Genomic DNA, 25,816 nt, shown 5'->3' on the forward strand with positions numbered 1-25,816 from the left:
GAGGGGGAACGTGCCCAGCAATGCCTGTGATTCCTGATCTAACCCTACCCTCGCTGCTTTCATGGGTAAACTGAGGCCGGAGGAAGAAGCTCCCTGCAGAGGAGAGGCACCCTCCGTCTGCATGGTGACTAGGGACCCAAGGGCACATCCCGCTGCGGTGGCAGAGCGAGTCCCACGGCCCAGTGACGTGCTCGCCCAGAGTCGAGTCCCCACCAGGAACGCGCAGACGCAGCCGAGCTTTCTGTAAAGAGCATCATAAATATATTTCCATAGAGACAGAATACAATAAATAGCTGGTACGAACATGGAAAACAGCGGCAAGCCTGTCCCGAGTCTGGGCTCGCCAACGGGGAAGGTGACATAGGCCCCGCTGCTTTTGAGGTAAAACTTTGTGTGAACTTTTCCTTTGAAGGGAAATCCCTGTGGGGCACCCAGATGAGCAGGGGCGGCTCTGGTCTTCCGCCTGACCGTCCACCAGCCACGGGGTCCGGCCACCACGGTTCCCAGGGCGGAGAGGTGATGGATGTCTCCGACTGCATAAGGGCCAGGGAGGATGCAGTGGAAGCCATGCTGCCTGGGCTCGTCCCCCTGGAGGTTCCAGGGTTCCTTGGCAGGGTTCTGGGGTGCGGCCAGGCAGGTCCTGTTCCTGGGGGCCCCGGGGCCATCACCCCGTCCTCAGCCTCAGGACCCGGGAGAGGGGCTCCTTGGCGCTGGAGTAGATGAGGTAGGCGCCGGCTGCGGTGCGGAAGGCTTCCCAGTCCCTGCAGCCGAAGGTTGGGAGGCTGTGCATGGCCACGAAGCCTTCGTATCCCTGCCACCTGCGGGGAGAGACACGTCAGCAGGGGGCCAGGGATGGCCAAGTGCACTGGGGCGTCGGGGCTGCCCCCGGCCCGTGACTCCCACCCGACCCGGCTCTGTGATCCTCTCCCACTGGGCATGGCGTGGAGGGGCCTCTCATCCCTGGGCTTCACGAGCTCCCCAGGCTGCAAGCAGAAAGCTGGGCTGGCGGGGGCCTTCTCAGCCTGCAAAGAGGGAAACTGAGGCCCAGAAGGGGGAACTGCCCTGTCCTAGACCTTACAGCTCCTCACATCTACCCAGGATAAGAATGTCCTCGGGGCACCCCTGACGGGACGTGGGGGGGATGGGAGGGGGTCCTGGCAGTTCCAATGGGTAACTGCAGGGGCCGAGCCAATGTCCCTCCCCACCCCCGGGGGCGGGGTGGACAGCGAGGCAGGTGCCCTCAAACACACCCCCGTCACCACACACACGGGGATGGCCGCCTGTTTTTCAGTGAAGGAAACATGCTCCCTGCACACGGCTCGGCGACCCCATGCCATGTTAGGATGCCCCACCCGCCACCATCCTGCCACTGCACAGCAGCGGTTCCTGGATCTTGTCCTTCAAAAGGGATTTATGGACAGCTGGTTCCATTTTCACAGGGTGGAATCCCCAAAGCAGGGCCTAGATCAAAGACACGAACAGTTTTAATTTTCACGTTTTTCCACGTTACTTTCTAGAAAGGCTGGGGGATTCCTGTCCCCATGGGAAAGGGCCAGGACCCCCTCCCCCCACATACACACACACACCTGCCACGCGGCACGGTGGGTCTTTAAACAGCTTCCAAATTGGCATGGGGAAAATGCACCATCCTTGGGCTTTGAGAAAAAATTCTAATATGTTTATCCACATTTTTCCTTTTTTCTTCTGAAAATTCCCGTTCCTATCTTTTGCCCATTTTTCCAAATTTGAGAATATCCTTTATTAATTTGTAGGAATTCCTTTTCTGCCATATGTGTGGTAAACAGTTTGTCTTTTGACTTTGAATAGGATGTCTTCTTCCATATAAAACTTTTAAATTTGGGTAGGCAGCTGGGGAAAGAGGCCCCCATGTCTTTGTGTAACTTTGAGGTTTTATAAGGTCATCTTAGCTTTTCTTCTAACATTTCTGTTGTTTAATTTTTTACACTTAGATCCTTATAAAATTTAATCCTGATAAAATTTGTTTTTGTATCTAATATGAAGCAGGGGTAAAGCTTTGTTTTCTTCCAGATGGAAAGAAAATTACATGAAATTATTTTATTAAGTAATGCATCCTTTTCTTATTGAATTGAAATGCAACACACATCATCACAGCAAAGGATCATAAATTACCGGCTCTCTTCCAGACTGTCTTCTATTTCTCTCATCTATTTGTTTATTTCTGGCAAAAATCAGCACGCTTTATTTACATGTGGTCCGGGCCTCCGTCGCTATTCTTCCTTTTCAAAATTTTCTTGACCATCTTTGAAAATTTATTCTTTCACATGAAATTTAAAATTACTTTGTTATGTTGAAAAATTTACAGCAATAAATTAGAAAGTCTAAAGAAAATCTATGACTTTTCTAGTAAAATATAGATGACCAAAATTGTCTCAAGAAGAGATGGGAAACCTGATTGAACCAATAACCGTGGGAGAAATTGGACCAGCCGGTCAAGAGACATCACGGAAAAGGCACCAGGTCCAGATCGCTTTGTAACTGAATGTGACCTAATGGTAAAGAAAACAGATAAATCCTCCCGTTCAAACTATGCCAGGCCACAGGCGCAGGTGGAAGACTCTGCAGTGGGCTTCTATAGTCAGGCTCCATCTCAAACGGGACAGAGGTCAAGGCCCCAAAAGAAAACCACAGAGCGATTTCATCCCCTGGTAAAGAGTCTGAAATCAGCCATAAACCGTCAGTAGCCAGTGGCATATTAAATAATTACACATCATCATTCAGTGGCCTTTGTCCCAAGAGTGCAAGGACACCTTCATGCCACTACTATCCAAGATTGTTCTGGAATTTCTAGCTAATTAAGAAGACTAGATAAGCCGTGGAAACATTAGCAGTGAAGAGGCAAGTTGCCTTTATTTGCAGATGTAACTGTATCCCCAGAAGGCTCATGGGATTCTTCAGAAAACTGTTAGAACTGACAAGATAATTTGGTTGGGTGTCTAGACACAAAAATTAATTGTCAGAGGGCCGGGCCCGTGGCCTAGTGGTTAAGTTCGCGCGCTCCGCTTTGGTGGCCCAGGGTTTCACAGGTTCGGATCCTGGGCTCGGACATGGCACTGCTTGTCAGGCCACATTGAGTCGGCGTCCCACATGCCACAACCAGAAGGACCCACAACTAGAATCTACAACTACGTGCTGGGCGGCTTTGGGGAAAAGGAAAAGAAAAAGAAGATTGGCGACAGATGTTAGCTCAGGTGCCAATCTTTAAAAAAGATTAATTGTCACATAAGGAGGTGGAAACGGAAATGAAAGATCCCAGCTGTGGTGCTTACAATAGTTGAAAAACTCCCATAAATGAATTTAACAAGAATGCCTCAGGGCCTGTAGGAGGAAAGGGAAAATTGCGCTGAAGGACACGATAAATGGAGAGACCTACCATCGTCTGATCGAACGCTGAATAGAATAAAATATCAATAACCCTCAGATTCGTGTGTCGCATACTGCATGACTGGCGGGTCAGCTGGCTAACCCCAGGGGCGTGACCCAGACTCAGCCTGCCTTCAGGGGCACCCGGCCCAGTGGCCTGTGACTCACTCTGAGCCTGGGGTCACCGTCAGGGAAGGTGAGCGACCCCAAGTGAACCAGGTGGTGAGGAAGGGCCCGGCCCGGCAGCTCCTTACCTGTAAATAATACTGTTGACCGAGAAGGTTTTCCCATCGAAGGAGTTTGCAACCACTAGGAAATAGTCCTCTCCCACCGAGAAGAACTCCCAGTCCAGGGCGCTGAGGAAGAGAAGGAAGCGGGCCCAAGTTAGGACGCGGGGCTCCCAGACGCCGCCAGGGAGCTCGGGGCGCTGGCTTCAGGCCGATTCTCCCCCGAGTCCCAGGCCCCGGGGGGCTAGGGCCCACCTCCAAAACCCACGGAAGGGGGAGCAACTTCCTCAGTCACATGGTGACTGCTCTATTCCAGAGAAATGCAAATCAGTCATTCACTTAAAATTTTTTTTTAAATTTTTTAATTGTGGTAAAATACATGTAACGTAAAATTTGCCTTTTTAATCATTTTTAAGTGTACAGCTTGATGGCGTTAAGTCCGTTCACATTGTTGTGCAACCGTCACCACCATCCATCTCCAGAACTGTCTCATCTTCCCAAACTGAAACTCAGTCCCCATTAAACGCTAACTCCCCATCCTCCTGCCCCAGCCCCTGGTACCACCAGTCCACTTTGTCTCTGTGGATTTGACTCCTCTGGGGACCTCATATCAAGTGGAACCACACAGTGGTTATCTTTTGTGACTGGCTTATCTCACTCAGCACAATGTCCTCAAGGTTCATTCCCGTGGCAGCAGGTGTCAGGATTTCACTCCTTTTTAAGGCTGAGTGATATTCCTTTGTATGAATGGACCAGATTCTGTTTATCCCGTCATCCATCAATGCACACGTGGGTTCCAAGTGTGAACAGTGATGCTATGAACATGGGTGCAAAACTCTCACTTTGAAGAGGTTGAAATAATCAAGAGGAAAAGTCCCATGCTGGTGGTCACTCCCTGAGGGCTCAGCACCCCCTGGAGGCGGGAACTTGAGGACGCTGGCTGAGAGGTCACCCATTTGCCCCCGGCTCCCTCCCTGAGACCACCCAGGTGCCAACATAGCACGTTCCCCTGCATTTGGAAGCCGGGGCTCTTACTGCTCACCGACGCTGTAGTGTGTCTTAGACGAGAGCCTCCTGGACTTGCTAAGGGTCAGCCTGTGCTCAGAGATGGTCAGTTCTGAGAGATCTGACAAGTGGACTCTTGGAAGAGCTCCCCAGAGCCCCCGACCCTCTGAGGAGCCCAGCTGGGCTGTCAGCCCCGGCTCACCATCGCGTCTCTGCTTACTGCGGGCCCTGTGCCCACTTTACAGATGAACTGAGGCTGAGGCCTTGCAGCAAGCAGGAGTCAGCCAGCTGCCAGAGGCCAGGCTGGTGCATCCCCGTCCAGTGGCCTCAGGGCTTGGCCTGTTCAGGCAGCAGAGGGTCACCCTCCCTTGGTGGAGACTCACCTCTGGGTTCCTTCTCTGTGGGAACTGAGGGCGCTGGCCCACAGCTGGGTGCTCAAGCAGGACCCTGGGAGTGAGAGGGCCCACAGAGGCACCTGGGGACACGCAGGGCAGGGTGGAGGCCAGTGGGGGTCCGGGGGCTCCCACTCCTTCCTTCTCCCATTGGCCAGGGTCATGTCTCGGGCCCCTCCCAGTGATGGCCAGTTATGACTCGGCTCCAGAGTGGTGGCCATGACTTTGCTCACTGAGGAGTGGCCCTCAGAGCCCCCACCTGTGGGGAGCCCCCGCCTGTGGGGTGGGCCCTGGGCAGTGGGGCAGCCGTGTGGTTCTCGTGCATTGTCCCTCCAGTCGTAACAGGGTTCTAAAACCAAGGCCCGCAGAAAAGAAGCGAAGAGCGAAGTTCTGACTCACACTGTCCGTGCCCTGGCTCCTCTCAGGGGCCACCTCGGCTGGACCCGGGAGAAGGTAAGGGGTCAGCCAGGACTTCTGTTTGCCTCCAAAGCAGCATGACAGGAGTGACATGGACAGGAACCCAAAGTGTATTTTTATTCTTCAGAACCACACCATTTGGTCAAAAGGTAGAAACAACCCACATGACCATCAGCGGATGAACAGGTAAAGGGATGTAGTCTGTCCCTATGACGTACGTACGTCATGTGGCCACGAGAGGAACGAAGAGCTGGCACCTGCCACGACGTGGATGGACCTTGAAAACATGATGCTGAGCGAAAGAAGCCAGACACAAAAGGCCACCTACTGTATACTCCACTCATCCAACACATCCAGAAACGGGAAGTCCATGGGGACAGAAAGTAGACTGGAGGCCGCCAGGGCCTGGGGGAGACGGGGCAGAGGGAGTGACAGCTAAAGGGCAGAGGGCTTCTTTTCGAGGTGATGAAAATGTTCTAAAGTTACCTGTGGTGCTGGCTGCACGTATCTGTGAATTTAATGAAAACCACTGAGTTGTCAAAAATAAACAAGCAAACCAACCGCACCATTTGAAAGCAATTAGAGCCGAGATGACAAATACGAGCCACAGAACCAGTCGGCTGCCCCGAGAAGGTCCACGCCCCATTGGAGAGGGAGGTCACATCGCACCTCCAGGAGCCAGTAGACTTCTACCCGGAGCCCCCCGGCGCGTGGCTGCTGCCTGCTCCAGGCTGGCTCCCAGGAAGCCACGCGACGGTTCCAAAGGGCATCTCCGACACCAAGCCCAGCCCTGGCCTCGCCCCGACCTTCCAGCCCTCCAGCCTCAGCGGGTACCTGCAGGTGAGGACCTCCTGGAACTTGACGAAGGCCTGGGCGCTGACGTTCAGCTCGTAGATGACGGAGTTGATGACGTAGGAGTCGTTCTGCACCTGCATTTCCACGTCGTAGCTGTGGCTGTTGGCCACAGCCAGAAAGGTCCTCTCCCCGATGCGGAAGACCTCCCAGTCCGCGGCGCCAAATGTCTGGATGGAACGAGAAGGCGGCAGAGAGCACCCGTGAACAGACCCCTCAGCATGGCCCAGTGCGGCCCTGAGGAGAAGCATCTGCCCCACAGACACCGCCTGGGCACCCACCTGGTGCTCCCGGGCTGGCTTGGCTCACTCTCCCAGCCTCACCAACCACCACACCCTTTTACGAACGTGAGTGCCAATGTGCCCATATGAAGAGCTCATCCGCGTGGAGTGCTTCTTAGCCATCTGTGCCTCCCACTCCCCTATACCCCAATGCTGCCCATCCTGCGAGGTCCTTCTGCAACAACACCTCTTCCAAGGAGCCCTCCCTGCTTCCTCCAGTCGTGCTCTGAACTTAGGAGCAATGTCTAGGTACCTCCTGTGTTTCTTACTGCGCGCTGTCCCTGGCCTGAGGTTCTCCTTTGGCTCTATCGATAGTCCACCTCTGGGCTCCCGTGCAGGCTGTTCCTCTGTAAATACTGATCACCCTTGAGGCGGAGGTGGCATGGGGCCACAGGGCTGGATTTTGACACAAATGGTGAGCTTCGAAGCCTTTGCCCAGACCGTGAGCTGCACGAGCTGATTTGCACACGGGGTCCATGAGGAGGAAGTTTATGTCCAGGTATGGCCAGCATCTCAGGGATAATCAGGGGGGGGGGTGCAAGGAGAAGGAGAAGCCCAGAGAAATCCTGATCCAGGTCCCAGGCTGAGCCCCACAGGGAGAGGGCAGGGCAGAAATGAAAGGAGACACTTTCCTAGGGAAGAGGTGCGGGTGCAGGGAGAGGCCCCATGGGGTGGGGGTCAGAGTGGGAGAGGCAGAATGTGGTGGCTCCCTGTGGTGGGGGCCTGTGGCTGAGGGAAGAGAGTGTAAATGCTCTCAGGGGGCCCCGAGCATCAGCAGAAAGGGGGCTGAGTCAACTCGTCTGCTCCCATGGGCTGGGGAGGGCTGTGGAAGCCCCCGTGGTGGCCTTTGCATTGAAACTGTCTTTGGAATTCTTGCTTCCTGGCTCTCAGGTTCTGATACTGGTGCGGAAACTCAGACTCACCCTCCTGAGAGCGATTGTAAACTCTGGATGAAATACTTAAAAATGCATACAACTGCTGAAGGTTCTGGAGAGCGGCAGAGGGCAGGCAGAGACTGCAGGGGATGCGAACGTGCCCCCTGAACGCCTGTTTACCTGCATCTTCCTCTGAGGATGCTCATCCCATGGCAGGTGGGCATGGCACTCGAGTGGACGCAGCAGGCTGGTTGGACAGGGAAGCCGAGGTGAGAGTTTAAGGCTTCCAGAGTGTCTAGGAACAGAAGGGAATGTCCCAGAGAGGAGGGAGCCACAGCAGGGGAGCCCCAGGATCTCCTATTAACTTCTCTCAGGTCCTTGTCTGGCTGCTGAACTGCGCACACAGGGAGCAAGATTCCAGGGACCCAGAGACAGACAGCAGCTGAGAGGCTAACAGACCTGACCAGAGACTTCAGGAGCTGGGGAAACACCTGGCAAAGGTGACCTACGATCAAGAGAAGAAACAGCACATAGAAACAGGCTGACAGCATGCAAATACTGGAGGTAGCAGACAAAACTGGACTATAACTATGATAAGAATTTATAGGGAAATATGAATGAAATGAGCAATGAGATGGGAAAACTCACAGAGACAGGAAAACTCTAAAAAGAGCCAAACAGAAATCCTGTAACTGAAAACTATAATATTTATACCCATAAATTTACTAGATGGGATCAAGAGCTGCAACCCAGAACAAAGAACCAGCGAACGAGAAGACAGACAGTAGGAATGATCTGAATTGAAGCACAAAAAGGCAAAAAAAGATTACAATAAGTTAGAGCGAACAGGGCCTTGAGGACCTCTGGGATAATACTGTGTGGTCTGATGGACATGGAATTAGGTCACAGAAGGAAAGGAAAGGAAAATGAGGCTGAAAAAGCATTCAAAGAAGTGATGGGTAAAATTTTTCCAAATTTGATAAAAACACCAAACCACAGATCTGAGAAGATCAGAGACAGAAAGCAGAGTAACTACAAAAGGGCCACGTCTAATTTGATAAAAACACCAAACCACAGATCCGAGAAGATCAGAGACAGAAAGCAGAGTAACTACAAAAGGGCCACGTCTAGACACATCGTACTCGAAGAGCTGGAAAGAGAAGATGAAGAGAGAACCTGAAAAGCAGCCAGAGAGAAGAGTTACATTCAGTACAGAGAAACAACGATGCCTCTGGTACCCGACTTCCCATCGGAAACAACGGAAGCTCCACGTCAACAGAAAGACATCTTCGAAGTAACTGAAAGAAAGAATGGGAACTCAGAATTCTACAACCAGTGAAAATATCCTGCAAGCGAAAATGAGGTCATTTTCAGATAAAAGCGATAGAATGAATTGCCAGCAGACCTGCTTTCCTAGAAACACTGAAGAAAGCTACTAAGGCTGAAGGTAGGTTACGCCAGATGAGATCAGAATCCATAGGAAGGATGCAGAAGGGGGCTGGGAATGGTGAGTACGAGGGTGTATAAAGATGACAGCAAAAATCATGACTTATCATGGAGCTTATAACACAAGTAGAAGTGTGAGTACATGTAGGCACAACAGCCTGATGGATGGGTAGGGATAAATGAAATTATATCGTTGTAAGATTATTACATTATATATAAAGTATAATATTAATTCAAAATACACTGTAATGAGTTAAACACGTATATTGTGATTACTGGAGCAACACACGAATACAACAAGAGGAGCTAGAATAGAGATTATCTATGTGACAAAGGACTTGTATCCAGAATATGTAAAGAAGCTGCTACATAGCAGTAACAAAAAGGCAAAAAAATTAAACATGGGCAAAAGACTTGAATAGACGTTTCACCGGTGAACCTATAGAAAGCCAACCAGTGATGAAGAGATGCTCACTATCTAGTCATCAGGGAATCGAAACTTAAAAACCACACGGTGATCCCACTTCACATCCAATGTGTAAAACTGAAAACACAGACAAAACCAAACACAGTCATGCACTGCATAAGGATGTGTCGGTCAACGATGGTGGCCCCATAAGATTAGTCCCATAGAGCCTAGGCGTGTAGGAGGCTATCCCCTCTAGGTTTGTGTAAGGCACTATGTGATGATCGCACAATGACGAAATCACCTAAAGATCCATTTCTCAGAATGTGTCCCCGTCGTTAAGGGACGTGTGACTATTTTGGCAAGGATGTGGAGTGACTAGAACTCTCCTACGTTGTTCGTGGGCGTGTATGAAATGGTACAACCGTTTTGAAAAACTATTTGGCCATTTCTTCAAAAGTTAAATGCAGATCTACCTTATGACCCAGAATTCCACTCCTAGGTTTTTACTCAAGAGAAATAAAAACAGATGCCCATGAAAAGCCTTGTATGAGATGCACACAGGTTCAGTCGTAATAGTGAAAAGCTGGGAACAGCTCTCAGGTGCTGTTTCCATCAAGAGCAGAATGGCCGACAAACCGTAACGTATTCACGCAACAGGGTGCTACTCAGCAAGAAGGAGAAACACACCATGTGCGTGTTCAACAGTCAACCACACACACAGTCTGACTCCATTTATTACAAATGTTTTAACAGGAAAAACTATTAAATAGTCACAGAAATCAACCATGGTGGCCTGGTGGGGACAAGGGAGCCACTGACTGCAAAGGGGCACCGGGGTCATTTTAGAAGTAAGGAAAATACTCTGTTTTGATCGAGGTGGTGGTTAGAGGGCAGATATACTTGGAGTAATCAAACTTGGAAACCCGAACACTTTGTTGTGTGTATGCACAACAGAGTTCCAGAAAAAAACAGCGTTCCTTGCCCAGTGGACAAGGAGGCTGTTTCCTCCTCATCTTAAACCCTCTGGGGCTGGCCGAGTTGGAGGCCGGAAGAGGCACCCAGTGTGTTCAACGCCCACCCCTCACCCCCGGCAGGGCTCCAGTGGCACCTGGCAGCCTAAGGAGATGCTGCTCGGGAAGGAGGGTGGGCAAGGATGGAGTGCAGCAGGAAGGCGGAGGACGGGCTCCTTCAGTCCAACGGTGACGTCCAGACTCTCCAGTTGCTAGGAAGGCTAGTCGTCCCCGCGCGTCTCAGGTAGTCCTGGCGGGGCAGAGCTGGTCACGCTGCAGAGGCAAGCCTCAGATCCTCTGACCACGTCTCTCCCCGGCGTCCCCCGCGCCCAGCGGAGCCTGTGCTTGGACACCTCACAGCTCCCACACGGGGGTCTGATGTGACTGCCCCTCCTGGCGCTTCTGTGACCTCCTTTCTCCACCTGTAAATTCAGGACATGCTGCCCGTCTTCTCATCCCCTGTGGCTCTCGGTGCCTGGCTGGCGGCTCCATGGCCACTTTGTAAACGGCTGCTGGACCAAGAACAAACTCTGGCCAGACGTGGCAGTGTTTTCTCACGCCCAGAAGAGGGCACCATTGCCCAAGCAGCCCTGGGGCCAGGAGGTGAGCTGGGGCCTTTCTGGATTAGCGAGTCCTCTTCTCATTGAGGCTCTGTGAGGTGGCACTGTTCTGTCCCCCAGGGCCAGCCCACGACTGCCGAGCAGGATGCAGACACACAGGGCCTTCAGCATCATCGGTTCTGCGGCTGCTTCACAGAGGATGGTGCTTCAGGACCCACACATGTGCGCAGACGACACACATGCCAGCGCGACTCCACAGAAACCAAACAAGACTTGGCAGATTATTAGAGCATGGGCTCCTCCCGACCCCGTGCTGAGGAAACCATGCCATGGGAAACCACACATGCACGTGTACACAGAAATGCACACGCCTGTGTGCACAGGCCTGCACGCACACACCCATGCACAGTGCACACGTGTACACATGTGCATACACCTACACACACGTGTGTATACATACACCTGCACACAGACAACCATGCACAGTGCACATGGGTATACATGTGCATACACCTGCACACATATGTGTGCATACATACACCTGTACACAACCACGAGCAGTGCACACGTATACATGTGCATACACCTGCACACACACACGTGTATACACACACCTACATGCACATGTGCACACAGGACACACTACACGGGGCCAGGAGCTGGTCTGAGGAGGGGCTCTCCTCCAGATCTCCAGGACTTCCTTCCAGCTCTGAGCTACTTTACTCCACTCTCAGCTCGCTCGTCTTGAGCCCCAGCATGGAGGGGCACACAGGTGGGGGGCCGAGGAGGCAGTGTGGGGGCTTTGGGAGCACAGGGAGAAGAGGTCCAGAGGCGAGGAGAAAGGACGAGGGAGTGACCGTGGAGGAGCATCGACACGAGCCTGGCTTACGGGGGCTCTCATCCTACCTCTGCTCCTGCGCCCAGCAGGGTCGGCCGCTTGAAACAGCAAATACAGGGGTGCCCGTTCAATTGGAATTTCTGATAAATGTTGATTTTTCAGTCTATGTGTATCCCATGCAATACTTGGGACGTGCTTTTTTAAAAAAATTATTCGTTGTCTATCTGGAATTCAGATTGAACTGGGCGTCCTGTATTTTATCTGGCGGAGGCTGGCAGAGACCTGCGTGGGGCCTTGCTGGCTCCCAGTCATGGGCTGTCAGAAGCCCCTTGCAGAGTGGGGTGAGCACCTGCACCTCAGCCAGAGGCCGGCTCCTCCTCCTCGGAAGTGAGAGGGTGGAGAGTCCCCTCAGGGCTGCACCAGCCTGGGCAGGGGTGTACTGGCCTGGGGCCTGCTGTCAGGCTGCTCCTGGATTCCAAGCACATTAGGGACTCAACGGGGAGAGAAGAAATCTCCACATCAAACAGCCCTGCCAACGCTGTTGGAGCCGGGTGGCCAGGCACCTGCTGGGCCGGGCAGGCCCCTCCCTCCCTCCTGATCGGAATTCCCCTGGAGCCCTGCCTGGCTCTGGAACACCTTGCAGGGATGATGGTGCCTCCTTGTCTTGGCAGCCTGCAGCCCCTGGAGCCCCTGACAGCTTCCCTCAAGGGTGGCTCCCGGTAATGAATGGGTTAGTTTCTGGGCCAGGAGGGTTGGGTTCTGGCTTTGGTGGAGCAAAGAATTAAGGTCTGGGAGTGCCGGGGGCGTTGAGGGGAGCCGTGCACTGGCCAGGGGAAGGCAGGCTGCACCCAAGGGCCCTGGGGGTGTGCTGCCATCCTCACTGTGGGTGTTGGCTAAGGTGGGGGGGGTCCCATCCTGGGAGGCTGGGGGTGTGGCATGCTCCCCGGCCAACTTCTGGGTGCCCCTTGAGCTCTCCCTGAGTTGGCAGCTCCTCCAGACCTGCTCCGCGGATGCTCAAGTCCCTTAGTCAGCCCTCCGGATCAGTGGGTTCGCATCATTGGATTTAACCGACCGCAGACTGGTCCTCCCCCAGGCTGCCTGGGCCCCTACCGGGTCCCCCCTCACAGCACGAAGAGGAGTCACAGGAGAAAGCTCCTCACCCTCGTGAGCACCTGCAGGGCTGAGCTGGCCCCTCCCAGGGTCACCCGGGCAGTGCTGACCACTGAGGAGCTCCTATAGAGAGTGGTCTGAACCCAACTCTTGCCTCTTCCTTCTCACTTGTGTCTGGACATTTACATCCGTGGTGGAGCCTAAGCTTCTGACAGGCCCACAGCTTCACCCCCTGCGCGGCCCCGAAGAGCTGCGGAAAATTCTGGCCAGCGCCTCTGCCCGTCCCCCGCCTGCCCCCACTCGTGCCTCCTCCGGGCTTCGCTGACCCTCTCCTTCGAGCCCCCTGGGCACTCAGCGGCCCTCCTGCCCCACAGCTCCCGCTGCTCCTGGTCCTCACTTCGTCAGCCCTGCCTCCCAGGCAACAAACCCAGAGTCTTCCCTCCCCCGCAGCACCTGTCCCCTCCCTGGGCCCCTCATTCTGGGTCTACGTTTGATGACGGTGACCACAGACTCCATAGCCAGTCCCTTGGGGAGCAGAACTCCCAGGAGCTGGATCTCCCACGGATGGAGCCTGTTCCTTCCTGGACACACCCGGCTCGGGCCTCCTTTGGTCTAAGATGGTGAGGCCACATTGCTGGAGCCTTGGTCCCTGCCACCTGGAGAAAGTTCTAGAATTCCTGGGGAGAGGTGGGGAGACCTAGAGGGTAGGGCAGGGTGGGCAGCCAGCCTCCCACTCACATGTGGGCTGCAAACCCAGCGTGGCCGGGCCTTCCTGTGAGCTGAACTCATCCCCGGCCCCGGGCCCTGCCTCACCCTCCCAGCGCGGTCTGTGTGCACAGCTCTGCAGCCACTCGCCCGCACCCGGCGCCTGCTGAGCCCTCTAGAAAGGCTGTCTGCAAGGTTGGCCCCTCTCCACACACGCATGCTTTCAAAGCGCCCGGCCTCTCCTGCCTCAAAGCTCAGGGTCATGAAAGATGCTGCAAACCCTCAAACCAACAGTAAACACATTAAGGCATCTCCAGGACCTACAGGGCTTAAACACAAGATGAAAAACACTGGCAGAACATGGAGGTGGAATTGTGTGGGTTTTGAGGAACTGATGAGGTGTGAAGAGATGTGGCTTGTGAGAGAAGGCAGCCTTCAGGCAGGGTGCAAAGGGGTGTGAGCGACAGCAGCGCCCCAGGCAGGTCGCCTGTAGCCCCCAGAGTTCCGGCTCCTGGGACAGTGCTGCCTGAGGGGCTGGAGAGGTGCTCCCTCATGGTCGTCTTTCTGGATGTTTCTTTCAGGTCAATGTCACACCCTTTGGCCTGCTCTCCTTTGGGTCATCTAGCCCAGACAGGCCTTGGTCTTGGCTCCACTGGCCCCATTCTGTCCCTCTGCGCCGGCCTCGCTGCTGAGGACACCCACTGTGTCCAGGGCCCATGGCCAGGCGGGGCGCAGATGGGAGCCCCTCTCAGGTGCCGCCTGAAGACGCAGAGTGGCCGCCACCTTCCAGGCAGGCTTGTCTCCCGCTATAGTGTCGCCCAGGATGGAGTCCTGTAACCACACTCTGAGAACTCCTCTACCTGCCTTCCAGCTGAGACCCTGGGGGCGTCTGCTCCGCAAAGCTCAGTGTCTCATCCTGATCTCCTCTGGATGAAGAGCCGGCAGTCTGTCACAGGGACGAGCCACATGTGGGCAAGAAGAGGAGACACCATGACTCGAGTAAGGGACACATCCAGGGAGTCCTTCAGTCACAGACCAGACTCCGGACTCCATCTCGATGGCACAGGCCTGGAGGAGGGACCTCGGATGGATGCAAGGACATCTGCAGATGACTGGCTGCTCCATTTACCACATATGTCCCAGCCAGGTCCCCTCGCTCCCCAGCCTCAGCTTTCTCATCTGGGAAATGGGTCTGAGACGGAATCACGAGCCTGCTGAGCACGTGCAGCCACAGACCTCCCTCTAAAAATCTCTGTAAATGGCAGAAAGGCTTTTCAAAAAGGGAAACGAGAAAGGTTGCCATCCGTGGACATTCCAGGGGTTCTGGAATGGGGCTGTCAGGGATGGAGAAAACCATGTCCCCAGCGCAGGGGTGGGCCCCCGCCACTGGGTCTTGCTTATTTGGGAGCAGCAGCCTGACGGAGCTGACGATAGAGCTGCCCCTGCCTGGGCTCCTGGTGGATAGCTTTGGCATCCTCTCTTCACGCCCGCCTGTAGGGTCTAGGACCAAGATAGGGGCTTGCTTCACATGGGGACCCTGCGTGCTGCCTAAGGTTGCTTTTCAACGAGTTCCTAATTGCTTCTTCCTAAACCCCTCCCTCCCTCTGCTTTCCCTTCTGGGGGAGGAACATCCCCAACCCTGCATGTACTGACGTCTCCCGGCTCCTCACTGGGCCTGCCCTTCCCTGAGCCCTCTCTCCTGCTCTGCGGACGGCGTGTCCTCAGTGCCCTCTTGGGTTCCACGGTGTCTGTTCACCTGCAGTCAGCGCATTCTCCGTGTCCTCAAGTGGTCCAGCCCACGTGTGTCCAAGGAGTCCTCCTCTTTTCCCGTAATCCTCCCTCCGGGGCCCTGACACGCTTTTGCATCTCCCATCTACCTGATGGAGGGCTCCCAGGGCCCCACAGAGGTCTGCTCTCCCGCCCCCCCGGCTTGTCCGTTAGATACTTAGAAACAATCACCCCGAATCTTCTTTCAGAACAAAATCTTCAGTTCCTGCGGTTGTCACTCGTGCGATATGTTTCAAATCTCTTCCAGATTCTGGTTGCCTCCTTGAACACTCCCCAGTGTGCCAGGCTCCGGATGTGTGAGCACCTGAAACCCCCTCCTCGGGCTGGGAACACTCGCTGGAGGGCTGCCCACCATCCCATTGGCTTTCTGGACACCCATTGACCCTGATGACACATGCGATTAATTTAGAGCCCATGGGGTTTCCACAGGAACTGCCGTCAGCCTGTGGCTTGCACCGCCTGCCAGGCCTCCACATGGCCCTTTTGCTGCTGCCCGATGCCACTGTCCTCGCTTGTCGAGACCTTCTTGGGAATCCTGATTTTACCTCCCTTAGGTTTGCCTGGCCCGCCACCAGCCCCAAGATGCTTTTGCGTCTCCAATCTCACAGGCCTGGGGTCTAACTCCCGTCAGAGATTCCGTCACCTGATAGGCAGACCCCAGACCAGCCCATTGCTGAACGCTCTTCAAATCAGTCATTGCTCACCCAAGCACGTTGGTACCCAACCCAAGACGGCCGTGTGGTTTTCTGGAGTCTGAGCATCCGTAAGGTGCTCCAGCGATGAGGAATACAATGCAGGGAACTGGCGTTTGAGAAAGACACTGCCCAACGCCGACCGGTCGACGGCATCACACCACCTGGGTTCCGATCCCCACTCTGCCGGGAGCAGCCTCCTAAGCTCTGAGCCTCTGCTTCCCTGTGTGGAAGGGGACTCGTGGCCAAGCTGACCTCACGGGGTGGCTGGGAGGACTGAGTGGGTCAAGCTCTTTGCACGGCCGCTTTACGTGGCCATTGTTCAGCAAGCAAGCACCGCTGTCACGGCTCACCTCCCGGGACCGTTAGGAAGGAGAATGGCTGCCGAGAATGACACCCCACCCCAGCCACTCTCCTCCCCTATGGCGCCCATCTATGGGAACAGCACCCTGGACCCTCAGGAAATGGATGGGCAGCCAGCCCCTGCCCGGATGGCCCTTGATGGGCAAGTGTCCCAACCTAGCGCTGTGCTTCCCTTCACAGCTCTTGTCACACTAACCAGGACACGTGCAGTTCATGGGGCTGCCAGCACTGCCCCATCCTAACAAATGCTTCTCGCTGCCTCGACTCAAAGGTCTCACCCGCCAGCCCATGGCAACGGGAAGCAGCTACGGACCCTCCAGGTCTGAAGGGAAAGTAAAATGTGCCAGTCCTCTCCCCCGCCATGTGGCCAGGTCAGAGGTGAGCAGCCCAGCTGCCCCAGGGGAGGAGCCCAAGGCCCACACGAAGCCGGGTCAGACCACAGGGCCTGGCCAGGCGCAAGGAGGCCTGCCTGAGCACCTGGTGCTGCCAGGAAAGCTCCAGGCCAGAGGAGGGGCAGAGCCATGGCACCCCCTCATTTCAGGGATCCTCGGGCTGTATTTGGGGTAACAGAGGCTATATTTGGGGCAACCTGGGCTCGGCCTGAGCCTTATACAGGGGGAGGCGCCCAGGTGAGGAGAGTCTGGGGTGGAGGGTCCCGAGCTGGACGCTGGTCCTGGCTCATTGGGTCCCCAGGTCCCGTGTCACCTGTCTCCAGCAGCTGCACCGCAGACACCAGGCAGTGGTGCCGGATCTGACGCGAGGCGGGGCGGCGAACACAGAGCTCACGTCCGGCTCCTCACCTGGAAAGACTGAAAGAGCTGGAAGGAGCCGACGAGCCAGACGTACAGGTGGGAGAGCACCTTGGTGGATGTGCCGTTGAAGGCATTGGCGACCGCCAGGAAGGAGTAGGGCCCCACAGTGAAGAACTCCCAGTCGTAGGCGCCAGAGGTGGCGATGGTCTGGTTGGTCTCGAAGAGGCGGGTCCTTGGGTTCCACTTGTAGATGACGCTGTTGATGTTGTGGTTGTCACCTGGAAGCCAAGAGGCTGTGTTCAGGGAGGAAGCAGGCTTCCACAGCCTTGTAGCGGCTTTGGCGGAACCCTGGCCCACCCTGGGCCCTGCCCCGGGGCCTCTGTGGCCTGTTTGGTCCAGCCAAGCCTGACAGGGCAGCACTCAGGTCATGGCCCTGCTCATCCCTGCACTCTCCTCCACCCTCCCCACTCCCCCAGTGATGACCCCAGCCTCACCTCTCACATTGCCCAGCATCCCCTTTGCTCTCCCCCTGTGGAGCCCAGGGAGGGCTGGGCCAGACGTGCCCCGCAGGGCCAGCAGCCACTCAGACCCCGTCCGCCCCTTGAGTTACAGACTGGCTCACTGCGGTCACTCAGGGCAGTCACTGGCCAAGAAACCAGGTATCCGAGCCCCTCCCAGGCCTGTCTTTCCCGCCCACCCACGCATCACACACAGTTTGTGTCCAGATCTGATGAGCCTGTTCTGGGAGAAATAAGTTCCTGCATCCTTCTAGCCACCCTCCTAGTATGGCCATCCACACCAGCACCCTCTCCCTAACTCTGGGCCTGCTGCCAAATACCATCGCGTCTCTTTCAGCCAGACCCCTCCCAAGGGGAGGTCAGTTAGTTGGTTAGTTTCAAAGGAGGCAGTCTGTGCTGGGCAGGTCCCCATACAGACTGCGGGTCTGTCTTCCTACCTGGACAGGTGAGCAGGTGCTCAGGTGTGTTCACCCTTGGACTCCACTGTCAGATGGCCAAGGCCGAGGAATTGGACCGGGTGTGGTTTACCGTTATTTTATTTTATTTTTTTTTAAAGATTGGCACCTGAGCTAACAACTGTTGCCAATCTTTTTTTTTTTTTTTCCTGCTTTATCTTCCCAACCCCCTGTACATAGTTGTATATCTTAGTTGCAGGTCCTTCTAGTTGTGGGATGTGGGACGCCGCCTCAACGTGGCCTGACGAGCGGTGCCATGTCCACGCCCAGGATCCGAACCCTGGGCTGCCGCAGCGGAGCGCGCAAACTTAACCACTCAGCCACGGAGCCAGCCCCTTATCGTTATTGATGAAAAAGAACCCTCAGGCGAGTCATGCCCAGCCCCGGGATGGTTTCCTTTCAGGTCAAAGGCCACAGCCCCTACCTTCCCTATGGTTGGCCACAGCAAGGAAGTGCTCCCCAGCCACCTGGAAGGCCTCCCAGTCGCGGGCGCTGTGGGTGGGGACCCTCTGGTACGGCGTGAACCTCAGTTTTCTCTGGCTCCATTTGTAAATGACGGAGAACTCCTGACCCTTTTCATTCGGTTCAAAGTTGGCCACGGCCAGGAAGATCTGAAAGAGAGGACCCGGGACGCTCGGTTCTCGTGATCGGTGTGAGCGGTCAGGCGCTAACGGCTCCTGAACATCAGCGTCTCTGTCCAAATGGCCGTTACCGACGGCCTCGGGGTGGCCCGGGAGCCCCTCACTGTCCCCGGATCTGCTGATTATGTTTAAGACCCTTCAGTGTGTCCATATTCCCCAGCCCTTTACTTCCATTTCTATCTCCCAAACTCAGGAAAAGCTCTATGCACAAAAACGGTCTTCATCACCTGGAGGAGTGGAAAGTCTTAACGCCCTGCTCTCCGCAGGAACCAGGTGTTTGTTCCGCAGCCGAGTACAACCGGGAATGCCCTGCATGTGACGTGACCAGGAGGCAAGATCGCTCGCCTGTGTGGTTATAACGGGAGCCAGAGCTTGGCAGGTAGGATGCGCATGCTGTGCCTGGAAGTGAGTGAGCCCAAAGTGAACCCTGCATCTGCCTGGGCGATGGGACAGAAGGTTTTGCCCCTTGTTTTTCTAACTTTCCCACCTTTTCTTTGACAAAAAGTTTTTATAATGAAAAAATAGAAAGTTTTAAAATGACATCAATTGAAAAACCAGAGAGCTGGTCATTCCTTCCCCACATTGGATTGGAGCATGGCGGGACCCTGGCGGCTGCAAGTGGCGGGAGAGCCGAGCTGTGTCTGTCTGGATCACTCACCCACCACCAGTGGGAGCTGAGGTGAGGGCGGCCAAGGTGCGGGCAGGGCTGTGCTCGGCACACACGTGCTGGTGAGTGAGGGATTTGGGGCGCAGGCAGGGGAAGGCGCCTTAGGACACTGTCATCTACCCCTGGATTTAGAGAGGCAGCTGAGCGTCTGACTTTGAAAGCCATTTAGAAGCTGAATAAGGCTTTTGAAACCAAGAGGAATACTTTCCCCCTAGAATCTATGTATGGAGCCCCAGTCTTCGGACTCTGGGTTTTTCCAAGATAAAAAAGATCGAGGAAGTCACCAAATGCACACTTGCCCTTTTCCCGATGGTGAAATGTCTCCAGGACTGAGCTTGGTGCGTGCGGATGTTCTGGTACGAGGCGAACTTCCCGTCGGTCCATTTGTAGATGGCAGAGGTGGTCTTCCGATTGGCAGTTGCTACAAAGAGCCCGGCCTCAGGGATGACAAAGACCTCGATGCCCAGTGTCTCCGAGTTGGTGAACAGGCTCTGATGCTCTTCCACATAGTCCAGTTTTTCTTCGGCTTGTGACAGAAATATTGAGACTGGTTAACGCTCCCCAGAATGGAAGCCTGGATGGACCGTCCTGGGAGCAGGACCCCAGGGAGCATTAGCGATGGGCGTCGCTTTCACAAAGGGCGAGTCACTCAGAGCTCGGTTCCTCACTCACGGAGAGGTCGGTCAGAGGAGGCTGTTGGCTCCTGCATGGGTTTAGGATCTAGAGAGCCCCCAGTGATACAGATCGGATGGAATGGCTATGTTGGGTCCTTATTAGATGTTTCTCACACCCGTTGCTTCTATCAAAGGTTGTGCCCTAAAGTGAACTAGAGTCGAGTCAAGAGCTCGCCGCCGGACCAGCTGGAGGCAGTTCCCATTTCCTGCGGACAGCCCACCCAGAGCATCCGCAGCAGCCTCCACTCGCCCTTCCCATGAACAGGACTGGGCTGCTGAAAGGGCTTGCTGGGAACAGTACCACTCTGAGAGGAACACTCAGGCACCACCGCACAGAATCTGTGATCAGAGCTGGCAGACAGGGAGTGAGGAGGCCGGCAGGGCCTACAAGGGAGGCCAGCCCCCACGAGGAGACCCGTGCTCTTCCCCAGCCTGGGACCATGTGAGAGAGGACGAGCCCTACCTGCCCCCGGGTCCCGCCCAGGATGGGGGTCGTTTGCCATTCCTAAGTCAGGCTGGCTCAGAGAAGAGCCCCTAAACCCCAGAGCCTGGGGCCACGACCACCCTGCCCGCCTCACCTGCTAACACAGAGACCCACTCGCTGCCCACGCACAAGTACAGCCCCCTCCTGCTGGCGTCAAACCAGAACTGGGCATCCTCCAATTTGGTACATGGAGGTCGGGATCCCAGTGTCACCTTCATGTCGGTTTCTGGGGAGAGACAAGGAAGATGAGTATCCAGTGGGGACGTGCTCCCTGGAGGGAGACGGGTCAGGAGATGGACCCTGCCCAGGCGGTCCTGCCTTGCCTTTGCCTGCTGGACTGCGAGGAACCACTCAGTGGTCTTAACCGAGGTCTCAGGGAGGCAGGTGAGACCAGGAGAGCACGTGGCTGCCCCGGGGCATCTGCGCAGCAGGAGGCTGTGGTGCTCCCTGCACGTCCGCCTCCCTACCGCTCCAGAAGGCAGCATGTCTTCCCTTGGGTCCTTAGCTTCTGAAAATCCTTAGGATCAAGGTGTGGCCTTGCTCCCATCTCATGTCTATTACTTACTGGCACAAGTTAATTTAAACTTCCGTTTTGCTTGGTTTTGTGGCATTCTGACCCCATCACTTCTTGTAATTCTGCCTCCATCTCAGGTCAAGCTCATACATCCTAATGCTGCTACTTGGCCACAGTACAGCGACATCCACGCTGCGGCCGGGTCGCGACAGCCAGGCTGTGACACTGAGCACGTCCTTCACCTCTCGTTGTGCCCAGCAGAGGCCTGGGGTCCAACTCCTGCCCCTGCGAGTCTCCTTCCAGTTACAGCGGAGCCCCGTGTCTCTGAGAATTTGGAAGCACCATTCCAGGACTAGATTGTGAGGGGCGGACGTGCTGGAGAGGGGGCTCCCTGAGCTTGCGAAGCAAGGACTGCGAGGCTCAGCGGGTCGGCTGTCTCCCCACCTTGCTGAGTGGTGAGGGTGGGGGACGTGGTTTAAATAAACAGTCAACACGGTAACTTTGCATTGGGAAGATGCAAACACAGACTAGAGAAAGCAAAGCCAGGGACCGTCCGGGCTGGGGAGGGTACGGAAAATAGAAATGTACCTCCTGAAGGTCGGGGAGCCAGGGCTGAGGTTTGGAAACCTATCGGAGAGGGATGGGGAGAAAGGGCCCCAAATGCTGCTTTAGGGGCAAAACAGGCAGCAGGTGGGAGTGAGAGGCTCAAGGGAAGGAAGTCTAGGTCAGCGAACGCCCGGGGTTCCAGGCAGAATGAGCGGCCCATCAAAGGCACTGTCCGGACGGGGGCTGGACGGCCGCTGTGGAAGCCCTCCAGAGGAAGGGCACATGACGCTGGTGTGTCTGACCCCCTGGTCTGCCTCCCCTGGGCCCGGCTGCATTAACCCCAAGCGTTCCCTTTGTCAATGTAACAGCTGCCCTCCTGTCCCTGTGCCCGGGAGAGGGTGGGAAGTGACAGGGCGCTTGGGACACCACTCGCGTGGGGGAGCGGGTGGCTGTGGCCTACTAACCATAGGGATATCTTAGCACCTCATTCTCTTCTGGCTTCCCTGTGAAACCCCGCAGGATGCGGGGGATGGACAGCAAGGCGAACTCGGCGTTCCTGCAGGGGCACAGCCTGGGTGTGGCATCCGAGCCAGGCAGCAGGACCAGCTGCCTCAGCAGGCCCTGCAGAGAGAGGCACAGCACCTTCAGACCCGCGCTGCTAGAGGGGCTGGGGACCGCTGGGCTCAGCCTGTGCAGACCCCGAGGGAGGGGTGCGAATGGGGGAGGGGCATCCAACCTCCTCTAGAGCATGGAGAGAAGAGGCTGCATATGGTTATGGGAGGGCATTGGGAGCAATGGTGGAGGTCTGTACACCATTCTAAGGTAATTAAACCACAGAAGGGAGTTTTCCTGCGGACTAACCCAGAGTAACCAGCTACAGTGCTCATCCATTTGTTATCCGTCCATTCATATATCCATCCTTACGTCCATCTACTCAACCGTTCACCATCCATCCACCCACCCACCCACCCACCTACCCATCCACCCATCCATCCATCCGTCCACCCACCTATGCATCCACCCATGCACCCACCTACCCATCTACTCAACCACCCATCCATCCATCCATCCATCCAAGCACGCCATCAATAAATATTCACAGAACCCCTACAATGCCTCTGGCATGGTTCTAGCACTGGAGACAGCAGGAAACAAAATCCCCCACTGTGATGGAAGGAGGTCCACCTCCCCCCTCTCACCCCACATTCCAGAGGAAAGACAGACAATGAGGAAACACACAGCTGGTCTGCAGGTGGTCAGGGCTATGGAGAAAAGACACCCAGAGGAGGGGCTGGGCGGGCTGGGTGTGGGGTCACCTTCTCAGAGTGGTGGGGAAGCCTCCATGGTGAGAGGACAGGACAGGGCCCAGAGCGTAGGGGTAAGCCGAGGTAGCAGTGGGGATGAGTGTGCCCGGAGGAGAGAACAGTGAGTGCAAAGGCCCTGTGGTGGGCATCTGCATGGCGTGTGGGGCTCCACTGTGCCCTCATGTTCACCATTTCCATTTAGCACACACAACAATCTGATGAATCACAGCATCAGGTCGTAGCGACAGACCTGTGGTGACAGCCCCCCATGAGCACAGGTGTTGAGAGGGCCAGGCTGGCGGCCCCCTCCATACCTACCGTGAACAGGCCTTTGGTCCTCCTCCGGCTGCCGATGAAGAACCGGGCTCCTTGCATGGATAGGGTGGCCGGGAAGGGCACGTCAGCCACTCTGAAAACATTGGAGGAGGGTTTTAGGGCCATGGGAGAGCAGGATGGCTGCCCGTTTATGTAGAAAAGGGCAGGGACGGACCAGTGTCCAGGGGCGGCCGTGGCAGAGTGCACAGGCTGGGCGGCTGAAACAAGAGAAACGTGTTCTCCGGTAGTCCTGGGGCCAGCATTCCAAAGTCAAGGTGCAGGCAGGGCCGCACTCCCCCTGGAGGCTCTGAGAAGACCCTCCCTTTCTCTCCCAACTCTGGGGGCTCCGGCGTTCCCGCCTCGTGTCAGCATCACCCCGCTCTATGCCCCGTCGTCGCACGGCTTCTCCTCTGTGCCCCTTCTCCTCTCCTCATAAGGACACCAGTGTCCGGATCAGGGCCCACAGTGTGACCTCAGCTTAACCTGATCACAGCTGCAAAGACCTCGTGTCCCGTCACAGGTTCTGGTGGGTGTGAACTGGGGGGACGCTCTTCACCCCAGGACACAGGTCTTCGGCAAAAGCGTGTGCTGAGAGGTGTGCTGTGGCTCTTCTCTGTCTCACAGGAGCCTTTAGTGGCTCCTACCTGCACGGGGTGCCTGGCATGCCTGCCCTCCACCGAGCCCGGTAGGGGACAGATGGTGTCAGGGCAGGACAGGATTCGCCTTGACGGTGACCCGGGAACCTCTGGAATTCACAGCTGGAGGCAGGTCTGGATGTGCAGGTGCATGTGGGGACAGGGAGAAGGTGGGTGCCCTGCTGGAGGGGACAGTGTGGCCAGAGCCTCTGGGGTGGAAAAGCCAGGCACAGGCTTTCTCCTGGCTGCGTAGGCCCTCTCAGGCCACCATGCCACATCCTCTTGTAGAAGCACCTGCTCCTTCCAATCTTTGCCGTCTGGCTGTAGCTGGCCGTGGCAAGGTCAGCTCCTGACCGCTGTTCCAGAGTGTCCTGTGCTCTGAGCACAGCTCCCCGGCCTCCTGAGTCCTGGTGTGTGCCCTCCATGATGCCTAGGAGGCCTCTGATGTCTGGCCTCGGGGCCTACGTTCCTCCTTGGCCACCATCAGCTCCAGCCCCAGCTCCTCGTCCCCCACCCACTTGGCCTCCTGCATCCGCCCCATCCCAGGGCTGTCCTCACTGCTGGCTCTCTGAGAAGTCATCCCCCGCCCCCATACACGCCCCGATGAATTTGGGGACATGGTGGGGGAGGGCTGTGATAAAGACGTGTTTAAACAAAGTATATAAATGTTAAGTATTCTTTTTATTATGGAATAAGTTACATAATAACAAAGCAGAATAAGAGTCTGCCTTTGAAATTAATGTTTGGAATAATGATAGATTCAACATAAACTGGACCATTTGTGATTAAAAAGAAAGAATCGCCAGCCCCACTCGGCAAGGATGGGAGCTGAGGGCTGACATGGGTCACCATCCACTGGCCGGGCTGCAGGGACTCACCGTTCCCTAGTCCAGCCGACTGGCTTCCAGGCCATGGGAATCAGGCAACCATGAGGACCAGATATGAACTCGGGCTTCGAGTGCCTGGGGTCACGTCAAAGCTACTAGGGACTATTCTGCACGGTTATTTAGGGTTTTAGTGATGATTTACTGGCTCATCCCAGAGGAGGAAAGCAAGTTGTAGGTTAAATGATCACGTTGAGAGTCAAAGCAAGCACCGGGTCTTGATCCAGGCTGCAGCCACAGGTTGGATCTGGCGCCTGTGGGCTTTACAACCCCTACGGCCTTTTGCTGATGGTAACAACACTCTTCTCCTGGTCGAGTCCGCTTCACCCAGCCTGGACTCCGGCCCAGGCCTCAGCTTCCTCTAGATGCCCTCCTCCAGCATTCGCCCCTGCCCCACCCGGGCCTTGCTGGGGGCAGGGTTGACCCCAGGTCCTGACGATGGCCCTGGCGCCCCCGCCTCAGCGGGTGGTTCCTAATGATTGTTTCTCCACCAGCCTGACCCCGCGCCGGGGGGTGCTGGGCTGTGCCCCCAGACCGGGTTCACACGGCACCACGAGAGCTGCACCTGGCCCGGCCACTCTGGACCCCTCTTGTCGGGCAGCACACACACATTCGACCCTCTCCGGGCGTCCTGGTACCTACATGTCCACGGGGAGGCCGCAGTCCGTGGTGAGGGAAAAGGATCCTTCAGACACGGCCAAGACCAGCGTGTGCCACTGGCTGTCCATCAGTGTCGGACTGCGGAAAGACACGCGGGTCTGCCAGGCGCCGGCCGAGTCCTCGCGGAGGAACAGGAAGTGCAGCTGGGTGGGCGAGTAGCGCAGGCCGAGCAGCAGCGCATCCCGGTCCTCTGCCACCACCGCGAGCAGGTACTCGTTCTTCTGCAAGAGAGGACGCGGGCGGGGGGTGAGGGGGGCAGGGGAGGATGGGTGGAGGAGGACGGGCAGGGGAGGACCGGCAGGGAAAGACAGCCAGGGGAGGGCGGGGCTCCCGGCTGCAGGATTTCCTGCAGCACCCACGGTCTGTGATCAAACCAAATGCACCACTCGCACCTG

At 55.9% G+C, this 25,816-nt stretch overlaps 1 protein-coding gene across 3 annotated transcripts in view; it reads right to left on the minus strand.

The window, feature by feature from the left end:
* Window positions 1-242: 242 nt before the first annotated feature.
* TSPEAR (thrombospondin type laminin G domain and EAR repeats) overlaps window positions 243-25,816 on the minus strand; it is a 172,012-nt gene continuing 146,438 nt past the window's right edge. For 2 of the 3 annotated variants that reach the window (XM_070252468.1, XM_023630287.2), the window contains exons 3-12: window positions 25,404-25,642; window positions 23,246-23,336; window positions 22,088-22,244; window positions 20,658-20,789; window positions 19,705-19,931; window positions 18,522-18,708; window positions 17,173-17,402; window positions 6,278-6,465; window positions 3,657-3,758; window positions 243-818 (exon numbers count right to left, since the gene is read on the minus strand). In XM_070252468.1, the coding sequence (XP_070108569.1) occupies window positions 665-818; window positions 3,657-3,758; window positions 6,278-6,465; window positions 17,173-17,402; window positions 18,522-18,708; window positions 19,705-19,931; window positions 20,658-20,789; window positions 22,088-22,244; window positions 23,246-23,336; window positions 25,404-25,642 (1,707 nt within the window). In that variant the 3' untranslated portion in view covers window positions 243-664. Of the gene's footprint in view, window positions 1,462-1,586; window positions 3,759-6,277; window positions 6,466-17,172; window positions 17,403-18,521; window positions 18,709-19,704; window positions 19,932-20,657; window positions 20,790-22,087; window positions 22,245-23,245; window positions 23,337-25,403; window positions 25,643-25,816 lie in introns of all 3 variants that reach the window. The other variant, XR_011432999.1, reaches the window with a different exon arrangement.

Source organism: Equus caballus, chromosome 26 (assembly GCF_041296265.1).
Source record: "Equus caballus isolate H_3958 breed thoroughbred chromosome 26, TB-T2T, whole genome shotgun sequence".
Classification (NCBI taxonomy): domain Eukaryota; kingdom Metazoa; phylum Chordata; class Mammalia; order Perissodactyla; family Equidae; genus Equus; species Equus caballus.